Source organism: Mytilus californianus, unplaced genomic scaffold, assembly GCF_021869535.1.
Source record: "Mytilus californianus isolate M0D057914Y unplaced genomic scaffold, xbMytCali1.0.p SCAF_9, whole genome shotgun sequence".
Taxonomy (NCBI): Eukaryota; Metazoa; Mollusca; class Bivalvia; order Mytilida; family Mytilidae; genus Mytilus; species Mytilus californianus.
This window is the reverse complement of record NW_026262745.1, coordinates 2,719,430-2,735,225: the sequence shown is the minus strand read 5'-3', so window position 1 is coordinate 2,735,225 and position 15,796 is coordinate 2,719,430. Positions and strand designations below refer to the sequence as shown.

Below are 15,796 nucleotides of genomic sequence, written 5' to 3'. Positions count from 1 at the left end.
TCAAAATTTTTAAAAGGAAAAAATCAAAATCTTAACATAATAAGTTAATGGTGCTTTATCAGGACAATATCAGGTGGTTCAATTGCTATGTCTGTCCCAGAACTGAGAACTATACCAGCATAATCAAAGGGAGTGGGGGTCCTTCATTTCTGTATACTTTAAATTTCTAGGTAATTTTTTTGTAATCTTTATATTTTTTGCCCATTTTTCTCTATTCTTAATTTTTGAGATGTACAAACATCATCTGGACTAGCAATAGTGAATATTTGTACCTTGAGCAGACAAATCAGCTGGCTCAATTGGCATCTTATCCCAGGACTTAAAGCTTCAAAGGGAGGGGGTGAGGATGCTCTTGCCAATAAGGAATTACAGTACATTTCAACACAAAATTGGCATTAATGTTATCTTTGTTACATTTATTTGTCTAAGCTAGCGCAGGCGAGTCATTATATATACCTTGATAAGAACAATATCAGCTGCTTCAACTGCTACATCTGTGCCTGTACCTATAGCTATACCAACATCGGCCTGGGCTAGCGCTGGCGAGTCGTTCACACCATCACCAACCATGGCTACTTTCTGACCGCTGCTCTGTAACTGTTTTATTTTCTTCACTTTGTGTGATGGTAAAACCTCGGCAAAAACTTTCTGTATTCCCACCTGGAAACAAAAGACAATACAATAACCTATTATCAAACATTCTTTAGGCACATTCAAATGCATTTCTATAAAGTTTAACATACTGCCAAAAGAGTAGGGTGCATATTATATATTTACTTATTTTTTTGCTATTCTTGTGTCAGAACCCTTGATGTATAGCACTTAGGTTTTTAGCTCTTTTTTCACTTTTATGATATGTTTACAGAAAACTTTTACTCTTTAAATGTCTTATTAATATAAATATGAACCCTGCTTTTGATGAGACCAACACAGAGTCATATTTTTAACATGCTTGTTTACAAATCTGAACTCTGACTCTGAACTGACCAGTCTTTGCTTTTTCTCCTAAATATTGTGTGCTAAGCAGAGAAACCTTTGGTTTGATTTAGCCAGGGTTCAAACCCACAAATTCCCCAAATAACCAGCTTAAGGCAAGAATGTGACTGCAAGGCCACTGAGGCAACTGTTAACATAGAGATATCATGTTTACAAAACGCTATAGCTACATACACTAATCCTCTAATACCCTGAGAATGGGTATAAAAATGTTGACACATGATATCTATATGTTTTGATGAAGAAATGTTGATCAAATGTATTCTGTGTTAAACATATCATACATATTGCATATTTTTCAAATTAACATTTTTCAAGTACAAAATGCTTCCACGAAAAGGAGTTCTTCTGTATCTGGTTGATTTTAAGACTCCAGTCATGACTTAAGTTAACCATACCTGTTTTGCAATAGCCCTGGCTGTTTTCTGATTGTCCCCAGTCAGTAAGATAACTTGTAATCCCATTTCCCTAAGTGTAGTGATGGCCAGGTGGGCCTCTGACTTCACAGTATCTGCTACAGCTAACATGGCTACCAAAATACCTAGAAAATAAATCATGTCATTTACTAAATGAATTGTACTTATTGGTCTTTAGAAGTAAGCCTATATATACTCCTCCTCTCGGAGACTGAGTAAAAAAATGCACTTTGGTTTAACATGCATTCTTTAAATATCTAACTCTATGATCTGTTTTACAAATTTTAATTAGATTTAATTAAAAAAATTCTGAAATACCTCCCATTCACATATTTGGGAGTGAATTACAACAAACACATACCTCCTGTGCATAAATCCAACAATATACCTTCTTGACATGTAATTAACTGTTGGCATTAAACAGTAGGCTCCCTTATCTTAGCAAATTCAATAAATTATAAACCAATAATATTTGTTCTTGAAATAGAAAAAAGAAAATAATTATGCTCTACAAATATTTTTAAAAATATATAATACCATCTATTGCACATAAAACAGCTGTGTGACCCTGATCTTCATGTTCTGACATACTCTTGTCCATTAGATCTGTGACAATCAGTCCATTGCGCTGCATCCATTCTCTGTTTCCAATCAACACCTGATATGGCTGAGGTGCTGAGGCTCCCATTAGTTCTATATCTGTTCATATAGGAATATTGGAATATCAATATGTTAACGGGAAGTTATTGTACTGTTTCCACACCTTATTTGGCATGTTTATTGGTAAAATAATTTTTGACTCTCTTCAGAACAGCTAATATACTTGAACAATCATAACAACCATGCATGTTAAACTAGTCTCAAACACAAAATTGGCAACTCATGATGATATGAATGTAGATACATTATACCCTCTAGAAGCAAGACAAAGCTAAAAACTTCCAAAGGTCACCGAGGTAATATTATGAACTGCTGACTTTTTTAACAGAGTTTTTTTTTAATGTATATTTTGTTGATTTTCTTCCTTTCAAGATAAACCATAAATTGTAAATTTCATATCAACAAATGAAACAGAAATTTCTGTAATTATTAAAACGCACAGTCATATGAAGTTACAGATAAATGCCATTAAATTTCTAAATATAATCTACTCTGACAGTAATAGTGAATTAAATAAAATAAACAATGCCTACAAAATGACATCTGAAAATGTAGAGTCAAGTCATTTGAGTCTTGTCTATAGCTACTTGTGTCAGGCACTTAACTAGTGAAGATGCAATAAATATTTTGAAATTCTTTTTTATTGAAAAAACATTTCATTTTCAGATTGAATTCCTCAAGTTCTGATGTCCATCTACCTTATATTTGTTAACCAAATGATTAAAAGAAACAGTCGAGCCCTAACTTTAAAAGACACAGCTCTGCCAGGTATATTTAAAAGAAACAACCCTTACAATTATGTTTCAATATTTATCTCTACCATGAGCTTTATACTGACAGGCTCTTAAAAGCTTGTTAAAGAATACATCATAATTCTATTTTTAAAAAGCAAAATCACATGATTGTTTATTTCTTAAACTGAAATGTGCTATTAAATCACACAATATATGATCAAAATATACTTATCCGACCTAAATTCTGGAAATGACATAGAAAGTGAATTCTTTAATACATAATAATTTGTTGATAGAATTTATAAGCTTTCAATGTTAGCTTTCCTATCTATAGGTTGTATCACAATTGATTTTATTTAACCTACCTTCTATATGTATAGCAGAACTGCCATCATTCAAAACATTTTCAGTTTTGATGCGGAGGCTCCCAACTTCATTTTTACGGTTGTTGATTTGCTCTAGATCTAAGTTGGTAAGTAAAGGTTCTATCTGAGAAACGATACATTTCAGGCCACATCCAGGAACTGCTTGGAAATCACTGACTTTACCAAGGTTATCTGCATTCAAAGTCTGAAATCACATTCAATTAATCAATTATACAGTTCATTCCTGTACCCACTTCAAAGTTACAGCTAGTCTATATACAACTGAGCATTAAATAAAATTAATTTTTGGTTTCATGAAAACTAACTTGAGCTATAGATCATGAGAAATGTGAAAAAAAAATTTATGTCAAAATATAATACTCCCATCACTGAGGAATGAATAGTCTGGATAATCATCAAAACTAAGATGTATCTAGATTATTTTTTAATTCAAGATTGTGTAAAGGTCTGGTAAGGATTTGTTAAAATATACTGATGAGACATGCTAAGAAAGATGGATGGACAGACTGACATGTAGACATATAATACATTGGTTTTCACCAGTGTTTTAAAAAAAAAAAAACATTTCAAAAATGCACAGAAAGTAAGAAACTTTTGGAGAAATTATTATAAAGGCATGACATAGATACCTATAAAAATGTTCTACTAGAAAACTTAGCGCCTTCTTATTAATAAGTAATTGCTGTTTGCTTAAATCTTCAGTGACAAATATTTCATGCATATCAGAATGAAAACAAATTAACAACTAGGCAGAAGTGTTTTAGTATACTAAAATATGTTTTCTCTTTTATCTTTACATTGTATAAAAATCAATAAGGTAAAAGAAAGGCACAACAAATACAATTTTGTACTGTCAAGTATTGCCACAGTAAATAAGAATATACACAAAGTAAATAGGTCGGGATCTCAACTGATTTTCAATATATTTAACAATTTATAACCTAAGTAAGTTGGGTTGTCATGTGACCTATTTCTCATGAAAAAGTTATGGTCAGACTCTAAAATGTCACAAAAATGAATTATTTTGGCCTTTAGATCAAAGATTATAGTCATAATATTTTGCATCATACCATCTTTCATTATACACCTTCATGCCAATTATTATGAATCAATATCAATTTTTTATTCTTGACCAAGGCAAGGTTGTATGAGAACCAGAAGAAGAAATAATACTAAAACATAATGTCTCCTTTTCTCTTGAGGAGACATAATGAATCTAAAATGAAGATTCTGCAAAGTGGTTCATCTGTGATGAAGAATGGGAATTTTAAACTGGAAAATAAGGGTGTATTCCATAGGGCCAGACATTTTGCTTTGCAACAGTCCATTTATGAACCTTAGTGATGTTGCACAGAACTTGGCATTTTCCCATACATGAATCATCAGAATTAAAGTTCCCATTCTGAGAAGTTTTGACTGTATATTTTAAGGGCTAAATAATAAATGGGGAATGTGTCCATGAGACACAGATGATGCCCCCTCTTGCATATAATATTATAAAGGAACATAACTCAAGAACAGTAAAAGTGATGCTACTCAAATTTGTACTTGATTTGAGTTTTGTGATAATTAGCATTGTGTATAAGTGTCATAACATTTGGTTGAGGCAAACTAAAGTTAGAGAAAAGAAACGAAACATTCAGCAATTTTTCCATTTGCAAAGGGGCATAACTCTAGAACAGTAAAAGTGACATCATCAAAATTCATACCTGATCTGTGTTTTGTGGTAATATGCATTGTGTATAAGTTTCATGACATTTGATTGAGGCAAAATTTAGTTAGAGAACAGAAACGAAAAATTCAGCAATTTTTTCCATTTGTAAAGGGGCATAACTCTAGAACAGTAAAAGTGACGTCACCAAAATTCAAACTTGATCTGTGTTTTGTGGTAATATACATTGTGTATAAGTTTCATAATATTTGGTTGAGGCAAACTAATGTTAGAGAACGGAAACCAATTTTGGGACGTACGGACGGACGTACAGACAGACATGGGTAAAACTTAATGCCCCCTCCGCTACGGCGGGGGCATAAAAATACAAAGTTATGTATATTTACAAAAGACTGTATGATGTACCTGTTTTGTATATTTGACAATAGCTGATGCTATTGGATGTTCACTGCTGGCCTCAGCTGTTCCTGCGATGGCTAACAGCTTCATTAATGAGCAGACTTTGTCATCAACAAACTTGGCAACTCGTGATACTTTTGGTACACCATGAGTCACTGTTCCAGTCTTGTCAAAAACGATACTCTTTATCTGAGGTAAAATCAAAAAGTATTGTAGATACAAATTTATAATGTTTTTATATTTCTATGAAATACATTTTTATGAAATACTTCGTTTTTGTTTATTTGTTATACATGAATTAATGGCACTTGGTACATTAGCTTGCATAGAGGAACATTGGAAAATGATTACAAAGTAGTGGTTGGTTGATTTAGAACTTGACATTCAGTATAGATTCTTGTCCATTATTGAAGACCACATGTTGACCTCTTCATTTTTGTTTGCTTTCCATATTGTTTGGTTTGTGTCTCATCAAAAATGTGTCCCAAATCTCTATTCATATGATTATTACTTCCTACCTGTGTAATTAACTTGAAAGGTGTAAATATAAATATATTTAATGAAACATGTTGAAAGTTAAAAGGGCTATGTTGTTCCTAGATTAACACTGGATTGCAGTATATTATATTTCCTTAAGAAATTTATAAAATGAAAGGATATAGGGTAGACCTTTCACTAATAGACAAACAACTCATTTCCATTAGCACAACTAATAAAAATTACATTACTTACCTTGTGTGTCGTCTCTAGTGGTTCACCACCCTTAATCAATATTCCATTTGTAGCTCCTACCCCAGTGCCCACCATGACAGCTGTGGGTGTGGCCAGCCCCAAGGCACATGGGCAGGCTATACTCAGTACAGTGATAGCAAACTGGAAAGCTTTCTGGAATATCAGTTCATGTCGTGTAATACCCTCGTTCTCCTGAAAGTAAAGATAATATTATTTATCCCATGACTTTTGTGATTAATATTTCTGTTCAAGATTGGTTAAAAATGCATATATCTGAATGCAGCCAAAAAATATTTTTATCATCTGCCTAAATCAAATATTCTGGTATTAAAAGTCTACATGTTGTTAATAGATATCTTTATTTTTTTTAAATAACGCACAGTGCTAGCAGGTTTATTCATTTGTCTGGTAAGTCCATTCCTTTAAAGTTATGTTAACAAAATGATTGGATTTACCAAATACACAAATTTACAGGACTAGAGCATATTTGCTTTTAATGCTATACTGGAAGGTTTTTCTTTTGATATATCATTACCTCATATTTTAATAGAATTTTTAATAATTATGCAAATAACATTTTAGTTTCTAATAAACTTACATCAAACTGTGAATCAATGTGGTAAATACTATCATATCCCACAATCACCCAGGAGATCAAGGTCAAAATTGACAGAGAGCAGACGATAGGTACAAAATATCCAGCTATGGTGTCTGCCAATTGCTGTATTGGAGCTTTGGATGTCTGGGCCTCCTCTACAAGTTTTACAATCTGTGAGAGAGTGGTTTCTGAACCAACATGTGTGGCCTGCACTAACAGCATACCATTCTGGTTTATAGATCCTCCTATAACATCACTGCCTGTTAAAAACAGTAGTATTTATAAAAATTAATTAAATCTGAATAATATAAGATATGGGGTCAAAAGACAGCAATAATAACTTATATCAGACATATATAGGACACTACTGTGGATTCATTTATTTTCGTGGGTATCAATTTTCGTGGATAGAGAAAAAAAGACGTTTCGTGGTATACGCAAATTCGTGGATCGCTGATTACAAAAAAAAAAAAAATCAGATACGTAATTCGTGGATTTCTTTTTGATTTTGGAGATCATATAACCTCCTTGGTTTAATCAATAATAAAACAAACAAAAAAGAAGGAATTCATTGAAAAAGTTTTGAACTGTCAAAATCCTCGCTTGGTCATTCTAGGTTAAAGTGTTCATTGAAAACTTCTATTACAATAATGGACAGAGACAACTAATTATTTGTTTGTTTTACAATTTATAAATTCTTGTCGGCATTTTATAAGGCATTCAAAACTCTATGATTGAAAGCTCATTTCCCTAATCACGATATAATTAACAGTCATATAAGTAAAAGGTGTGAAAATAAATGTTCCTGTCATAAACAATATTACCTACGGGCAATATCCCCGTACTTAATCCTATTGATTTTTTATCACCAGTAAACCAAACTATGACACGGTAATTAACAACTTGCAGTTATTTTCCATGAACAGTTTTAATCAATTTCAAAAAGTAAATTATTACCGATATTCGATATATTTATTATTGATTTAATCAAAATACTTGTATCTTCTTTCAATAAAAACACGTGTTATGTTACAATGTTTATCGCTAGTCAACACTATACTAGAACAGCATAACATAACCGGAAATAAACATCCGACTCCATACACATTTCTCGGGACTATTCTTCGTTGAATTCTTAAATTCGTGGTTCGCTGTGACCCACGAAACCCACGAAAATTGGTATACCACGAATAAAAATGAATCCACAGTATATTGACTTTTATGATGTTAGTTGCTAAATCGTATGTCAAAGTTTAAATCTCCTTATTTCTAAACATGTACATGTTTCAGTACCTGTGAAATGTAAATTTCAGGTAATTTTAAACAAAATTTGGGGAGACAACTAGTTCTTAAGAATGTTGACATGATACTGTTTGGAGCAACTTATTTTGATGATTTTTGTGAAAATTTTCTATTTTCTAAATTTTTAAGGACTACTTTTTTTATCTTTTGAGAGCTCTTTGAAAATAACAAATCATTGCTTTAATGAAATTGAACCTTTTACAACATGACTCAATGAATGGCTGAAAGTTTGACAGTACAGAATTATCTTTAAATTTACAACACTGCCTAAAGTAAGTAATATACATAATTTGCTTATTATCTATTGGAATGGAATTTGTTTTTGCCTGCAATTTAAAAAATTGAAGTAGGACAAACATGTATAACAAGGAACAGCAGTTACCTATGGTTTTAACAACAGGCATGGCTTCTCCAGTAATCAGTGATTCATCACATGTTGATGTTCCTTCTATAACTCTGGCATCTACTGGAATCTTTTCACCAGGTACAACCTTCAAAGGGAAAGAAAATCAAAAAAATTCTGAAATCAATACAACATTGTAAGTACAAATGTATCATCATCAGGTTTTCTGAATACTGAATTAAATTTAAGTCATGATTTTAACCTCAATTTTTGACATATCCAATGCTGAACAAACCAAATGTACAACGTGTCTCTGGACCAAATAAAACAATTTTGTAACTTTTTCACATGTATTTAAAGGTTGTCTCCCTTATACCATAATTCACAAATGATTCATCTATCAACATTGTTTTTATAATATAACTTCACTATTCCTGTCCTATGAAGATTAATATTGCTTTCAAAAAATGTTTGAAAATACTAGACATGATGCACAATATATAAGTGATATATATCACAAAGTAATATTCCTTCTTACCCTCTCCCTAGACTAAATCTACACTGTACTTATTCTAGATTTTCCTTATCAAATACCTTTCACTCTTGGGACTCATATCTTCTTTATAGTGGTAAATCTTAAAGTATAGGCAAATTGTCTCTCTGGAGAAGATCTGAGCCTACTGTCAATCTTAGTTCTAGATTAATGCTTCCCCTCTCTTGTACAGATATAAATCTGGTATATTATACATAATACATCTCCTTTATGGACCAGGTTTAAATTTGATGAAAACATAGGTTATATGTATAAATACCTTTAAAACATCTCCTCTCTGGACCAGATCTACACTAATAGTAGATTCCTTCAGGATGTTATTTTCTTTGTCTACCTCACATAATACAGCCTCTGAAGCTTGTAGTGACATCAGTTTGGCTAGAGCTTCTGATGTCTTACCCTGTCAAATGTAAAAAAAAATGTTAAAGTGCAAGTTCTCATTTTTGAATTTCATTACACAATATAATAATGTATTCGTTCCTGTTTACAATTTATAAGTATTCTTCTTTGACATTAAAGGTCAAAATGAAGTGCACTTGGTCCTTCTAAAGCCCAAAATACAACTCAAATAAGAGTCCAGTAATTGCTTAATTTGTTTTTGTGACTGCCAGGTTCTGTGCCTTGCTAAACTAGATTTAAGTAAATTCTTATACAGTCCAATTACTACTATATACCAATTAATTTGTGTAAACAATTTATCTTTGCCACTTAAACAAGAAGAAAAATAACACGAATATAAATTGTCACAACTATGATCTTCTCTAACATTAATACATCTACAAATTAAAAAAAGTGAAAATAAATCATCGCCAAGTCTGCAAGAAAAGTCTAAATGTGAAAAAAGTATTCACAAAAATTATTTGGTTTACAGTATGTTGAGAAATATATCACAATTTGATACAGGAATCAACAGTTGATTGTAGTTCAGGATGAATGATTATAGTTAACTGGTCATGTAGGTTGCAGTTTCACAAGCCTGTTAGTGAAAATAACTTCCAGTGGTATGAACATTTAGTAGTTTGGTTCATGGGGATTACTCTTTTAATCACATTTTCATCATTTTTATCAGTTAATAGTAATATTTTAATATGTTGCAAGTCCTCCAATTATAAGAATTCAAATTGCCATTTATTTTAAAATAAAATAGAAAGAATACCTTTGCAATGTGTTCTAACCATCTTCCAAGTGAAATGAAAACCATCAACATGGGAGTCGTCTCAAAAAACGTAACAGGACTCATTGGTTCCTTGAGTATCATAGCAACAATCACAACAATTACTGAGTAAGCGTAAGATATCGATGTTGCCAAGACAACCAATACATCCATGTTAGCAGCTTTATGTTTGACTGCTTTCCAAGCTTGTATGTAGAAATATTTACCTCCAAGAAACTGAAATAGACAAATGCAATTGCATTTTTATTAGTATCAATATTTTCAACTTTCCACTGCATTTCTCAAGTTTTTCTGTGAAGATTAAAGAATCAATTGATTTTTCTACTTTCAATAATATTTACTTATTTTTTTTATCAAAATTACAGCAATATTTTCCATAAAACATTGATCAGGTTATACAGAAGGTTGAGTGCACAGGTGTATTTTACTGCAACATTCTTTGCACATGTCAAGAGCCTGTAATTAAGTGGCTGTTTTTTTGTTTTTTTCATCTCTTATTTTTAATTCACAAATACTCCTATTAAGGAGTAATAAAAGTAGTTTTGGTAAATTACTGTCTGCCTTATTTGGGTTGTTTTTCATTGATTTTAGCATAAATTCAGGTTGATGGTTTTCCTCGTTTCAATTTTGTCATGTAGAGGCCTTTTATAGATCACTATACAGTAGAGGCCTTTTATAGATCGCTATACAGTAGAGGCCTTTTATAGATCACTATACAGTAGAGGCCTTTTATAGATCACTATACAGTAGAGGCCTTTTATAGATCACTATATAGTAGAGGCCTTTTATAGATCACTATACAGTAGAGGCCTTTTATAGATCGCTATACAGTAGAGGCCTTTTATAGATCGCTATACAGTAGAGGCCTTTTATAGATCACTATACAGTAGAGGCCTTTTATAGATCGCTATACGGTAGAGGCCTTTTATAGATCGTTATACGGTAGAGGCCTTTTATAGATCGCTATACGGTAGAGGCCTTTTATAGATCGCTATACAGTAGAGGCCTTTTATAGATTGCTATACAGTAGAGGCCTTTGATAGATCACTATACAGTAGAGGCCTTTTACAGATCACTATACAGTAGAGGCCTTTTATAGATCACTATACAGTAGAGGCCTTTTATAGATCACTAGACAGTATAGATTTTGATTGACAGGAATACAATGCCTTATTGTTGTTTATATCCTAATCATGTGATCTCTGGTGGATAGTTTTCTCATTGGCAATGATAGGATATCAAATGATACCAAATCTAATTTTCAACTTTTTTTATTCTAATTTTTTACATGAAACTTTAACAGTAGGTCTCGATTTGATAAGCACTTTACCAGTATGAAAGGAAAAGTAGAATTATGACATTCATCAAGGGCCTACTAAGTAACTTATAATTTGAGGGGAAAACAGCTTTAGGTGAAGTATAGCTTACTTGGTAGAAATATACCCTTTTATGTATGGGGGAAAGGGATATCTTGTAAGTAATTAGTTCATGCACAAAAACGCAACTGGCATCAAGTTCAAAATTGTGTGCAAAAATAATGAAATTCACCCAAAAAAATTATAATTTATTGCATGATGTGGAAAGATTTTTTACTTTTTGACCATTAAAGCTACATTACTCTAGATGTAAAACCTAAATCCTGAGAATCTGACAGAAAAAAATAATGATTACTATAGGGCAATACTAAATGTATTTTATTCTAATTATTTGATTTACCTGAACAGGTGTTGCCAATAAGAACATCAACAAGTTATCTAACGAAAGTCCAGGTGTCAACATTATTTGATACATGTGACCATTATATTTAGGTTTAGGTGTTGTCATGTTGCCTGTCATATTGCTGTGGTCTGCATGGTCATCATCAGGTGGTTCCACAAACATAAAGTACATCATTATAGACATGGCTGGCACACCAAATATCAAGGACCATAAGAAGGAGTTCCGCCATCTAAAAATAGCACAATAAAAAACTATAAATAAATGTAAGGTTAATTTTGGTATAACTGACTGTTAAGGTGCATTTGATAGTTGCCCAGGTAAATCGTACAGAGTTCTGTTTACATGATAATATTTTCTGTTTAATTAACCAAAAATGTCCAGTTTTAGTGTTCACACTGTGGGATTTTTGTTAAACAACATTACAGGTATAAAATAGGATGGAAAATCATACAGTGTAAATCCACCTTTACAATTGGAAAGTGCACAGACATGCAAAACCTTCCATACAGTTAATAGGCTGAAATATCTGTACCGGTCTAGCTACAAAGACCATTCAATTTGCATGGCCTCTACAGTTTGTGCTGCTATTTAGAGCTTGGCATATCTTGCTAGCAAATGTCTATTGGTTTAAGACCTTATGATGACCTATAGGCATTTTTAGTTTTAGGTTGCTGTCTTAATGACATATTTATCACACACACTTAATTTCATTCAAAGATCATAAACATTTAATTGGTAAAGCCTATTCCAATTCCAACAATATTCAAATGATGTATGTGTATTAGTATGAGAAGAATATTATGTAAATTTATGATCACAGCATTAAAATTTCCAACCTATCAAATACATGTAAGTATATCCATACCTCCTTATAGCATGTCTGTGGTCGTATCTCGAAGCATTTTTATCATCATCAGTGAACAAATCTGCATTGAACCCCAATCCCTAAAGTAATATATATAATATACAAGTAAAGATATTGAAAATAGATATACAGTGAATTCTTCTCATTGACATCACAATTATACTCATTTTATAATAAACAATTACATGTAAATTTGGACATAAAACAGTTCTATATGACTTATTTCCTTGTTTGTTTACACATCTTACAACAGTTTTAACAAGGACCATAACTCTGCATAAAAATCATCAGATCGGAACAAAATTCGAACTTGATCTGTAACTTGTCATGATAAAACAATACACTAAATATCAAATCAATATCTTCAAGGACGAAGAAAAAAAGTGTAGAAAACTGATTTGCCGGACTGACGGATGGACAGACAGACAGGCAGACAGACAGACGGACAATGTACAAACCTTAAGTCCCCTTCGACTTCGTCCCGATAAGTGTGCAATAGATTGCATGATATACAAATTCTCATCAACATTATATGATAGAAATTTTTCTTCAATGGAATATACCTTTTCATTTATCTTTACATCATGTCAGTATTTCAGATGATGAAAGATATTGTGGTAGTCTCAAACAATTCCTAGTTTAATATGTAACATTGTTGATAGTCTTTTAGAATAAGGTAGTTTAGTCGGTATTACTATATGTATCAAGATAAATTATCTTAAAATTTCTCAACATAATAAACTATTATATTGCAGGCATATGACCCTTAATGCACCTGTAAATATTTCCCTAAATTTATTCCAAATGCTTTTTTTGTATTAAAATTTCTATTTTTAGCCCTCTTCATTTTTAATTTTTGTTCTTGTTTTGAGCTCATTGATACATAAAAGTCATACAGAATGATTGATTGATTGAATGTTGGTGTTTTACACCACTTTCATCACTATTGGCTGTATTGTGGCGGCCAGGTTTTATTTATGGAGGAAACTGAATTGCCCAGAGAGAACAACAGATATTCAACAGGAAAACAGGAAATCCTAGTCAATTCGAACACAACAGTAGCATTGAAACTCACAACTTCAGTGTAAACCAGCTAGTGATACAGAGGATGACCTACTTAGACCACTCGCCCACCAATGCACCCCCCCCCCCCCCCCTATTCTATGCAGTACAAACTAAAACACCCAGTACCTTAATTTTGTCTATTATGTCTCTTGGTCCTGTAATCTCTGTATCAAAGGTAAACCTTCCTTTATTGGTTGCCAAGGCAACAGAAGCAGTTAAAACTCCTTTTTCCTTTATCAGTGTAGATTCTATCAGGTGTACACAAGAAGAACATGTCATTCCAGTTATCTGTTAAATAGAAATATCATAAGTTTTACTTTTGGTAAGCCTCAAATGATCTTTAAATATAGGTGTACATGAACATAAATTTGGAATAACCAAACATTGTCTCGAATCATTCTTTAAGGTAGATCACAGGTATATATTTCCTCAGATAGAATTTTTTTATACTTTGCCAAAATAAAGATTTTTCTATGCTTTTTCCAAAAATATAATAAAAAGTATGGGTCACCATGCTATTTTTCAAGCTACGGGTCGTACGAAATTCTACAAATTTGCTTAGATTGTTCATGAAAAAACACATTTTTGTGCATAAAAAAAAATCTATGAGATAGAATTTTGAAATAAAATATGAGAAGATAGGTTTTATGATATGCTTTAAGAAAATAAAAAGAAAAATGGTGTCAACGAACTTGTTTTTCTTGCTACAAGTAAAAAATTAAAATTTCCCTATCAGTCCAGTATAAATTTTTTACTAAAAGAGTTATCTCCCCTTAAATGGCCAAGTTGAAAAAATGATTCTAAAACACAATTATTTGGTATTTATTTAAACATTTTGAATAATGCAATAAATCACCAAGTTTTCTTTCATTAAATAAACACTCTAACCTATAAATTGCCTATCTGTCTCCAAATTTGCAGATTTGGGCAAAGATCTAGACCGATTGTGTACTGCGATTGTACAATCCAAGATGGCGGTATACCATGAATCTACCTTAACACAGAAACAAACAGTATATAATATGTAACGAAAGTCATGGAAAAACAGACAGCAGACAAGAGTTGCAGTATACCATCCAATCTGTTAGTCAGGGTAAATATATAATTATATATGGGAGTGTGGCAATTCCTTTTATACTGCAATGCTTTAAAGCATTCAGAATATTAATAATTTTGGAGACATTTGTCAATTTTGACATGAGGAAGACAATAACAAAAATGCTGCAATCCTGCACTCCTCTATAATGTAATGAAAATTTTACAGAAACACACATCTGTATACACTCAGGGATTACGATAATTAATAAAATAAATAGAGAATATGTTATGGCTTTTTCAATATCACATCCATATCAACCTGAAACACCAATATAATCCCCAAGAGCTCTATACTGAGGGATTATATTGGTTAAGGGTTGATACAGTTTGTGATACTGTAAAAGCCATATACACTTTATTATGTAACCAAAAAAGATGTTTTTCACATGAGATTACGTAATACAGATTGGGAGTTTGATAAAGCTTTGAAATCTTGACTGATATCGACATCATCATGGATTGCTGATACAGCAAGATTACCATTTATTGTATTACTGTACACATCTACTTGTAATAACTATTAAGAATATAATAAAAGAATTACCGTATACAATCAATTTAATTTTAATGCCACAGCTGCAGTATAAATAAACATATTTTGTGAAATCGCAATACACATTCTTAATGAACTTTACATTAACTCTACTGAGCCTTTTACACAATTTAATGAACATGATATATTGTATTGTAGTTATATGAACATTTAGCAGTTACTCTATAAATCTATTTGAAGTTCTTATGACAGAGACTTTGACATGGAATTTGAGATCACCAACATAGTGCAGATTGGACAAAACATATCATGTATATTTACATAAGACTCAGAACAAGATTTTATTTCCAATTAAGGACAGCCAAAGGGCATAAACATTGACATGACAATAACATTCAATAATTCAAAATCAAAACAATTCCAACAACTATGGTGTAATTAAAACAAGTCAAAAGACATTTTCAAAGTTCTTCAGTAAATACTTAATAGTTTACAAATAACCCTTCAGTGCCTTAACCAATACCAAGGGGCTCTGACTCACAAAAACAGTGGCATGGAATCCCAGGTCATCGATACTGTTACTGTGAATTT

At 31.9% G+C, this 15,796-nt stretch overlaps 1 protein-coding gene across 4 annotated transcripts in view; it reads right to left on the bottom strand.

Annotated features, from left to right (window-relative positions):
- Positions 1-15,796, bottom strand: part of LOC127714814 (copper-transporting ATPase 1-like) — a 61,440-nt gene that overhangs the window by 11,607 nt on the left and 34,037 nt on the right. For all 4 annotated transcript variants that reach the window (XM_052220844.1, XM_052220842.1, XM_052220843.1 and 1 more), the window contains 13 exons: positions 13,741-13,902; positions 12,550-12,629; positions 11,682-11,913; positions 9,948-10,181; positions 9,051-9,191; positions 8,278-8,386; positions 6,594-6,853; positions 5,996-6,187; positions 5,270-5,452; positions 3,172-3,376; positions 1,950-2,111; positions 1,395-1,537; positions 457-660 (listed from right to left, as the gene is read on the bottom strand). In XM_052220844.1, the coding sequence (XP_052076804.1) occupies positions 457-660; positions 1,395-1,537; positions 1,950-2,111; positions 3,172-3,376; positions 5,270-5,452; positions 5,996-6,187; positions 6,594-6,853; positions 8,278-8,386; positions 9,051-9,191; positions 9,948-10,181; positions 11,682-11,913; positions 12,550-12,629; positions 13,741-13,902 (2,307 nt within the window). The remainder of the gene's footprint in view (positions 1-456; positions 661-1,394; positions 1,538-1,949; positions 2,112-3,171; positions 3,377-5,269; positions 5,453-5,995; positions 6,188-6,593; positions 6,854-8,277; positions 8,387-9,050; positions 9,192-9,947; positions 10,182-11,681; positions 11,914-12,549; positions 12,630-13,740; positions 13,903-15,796) is intronic.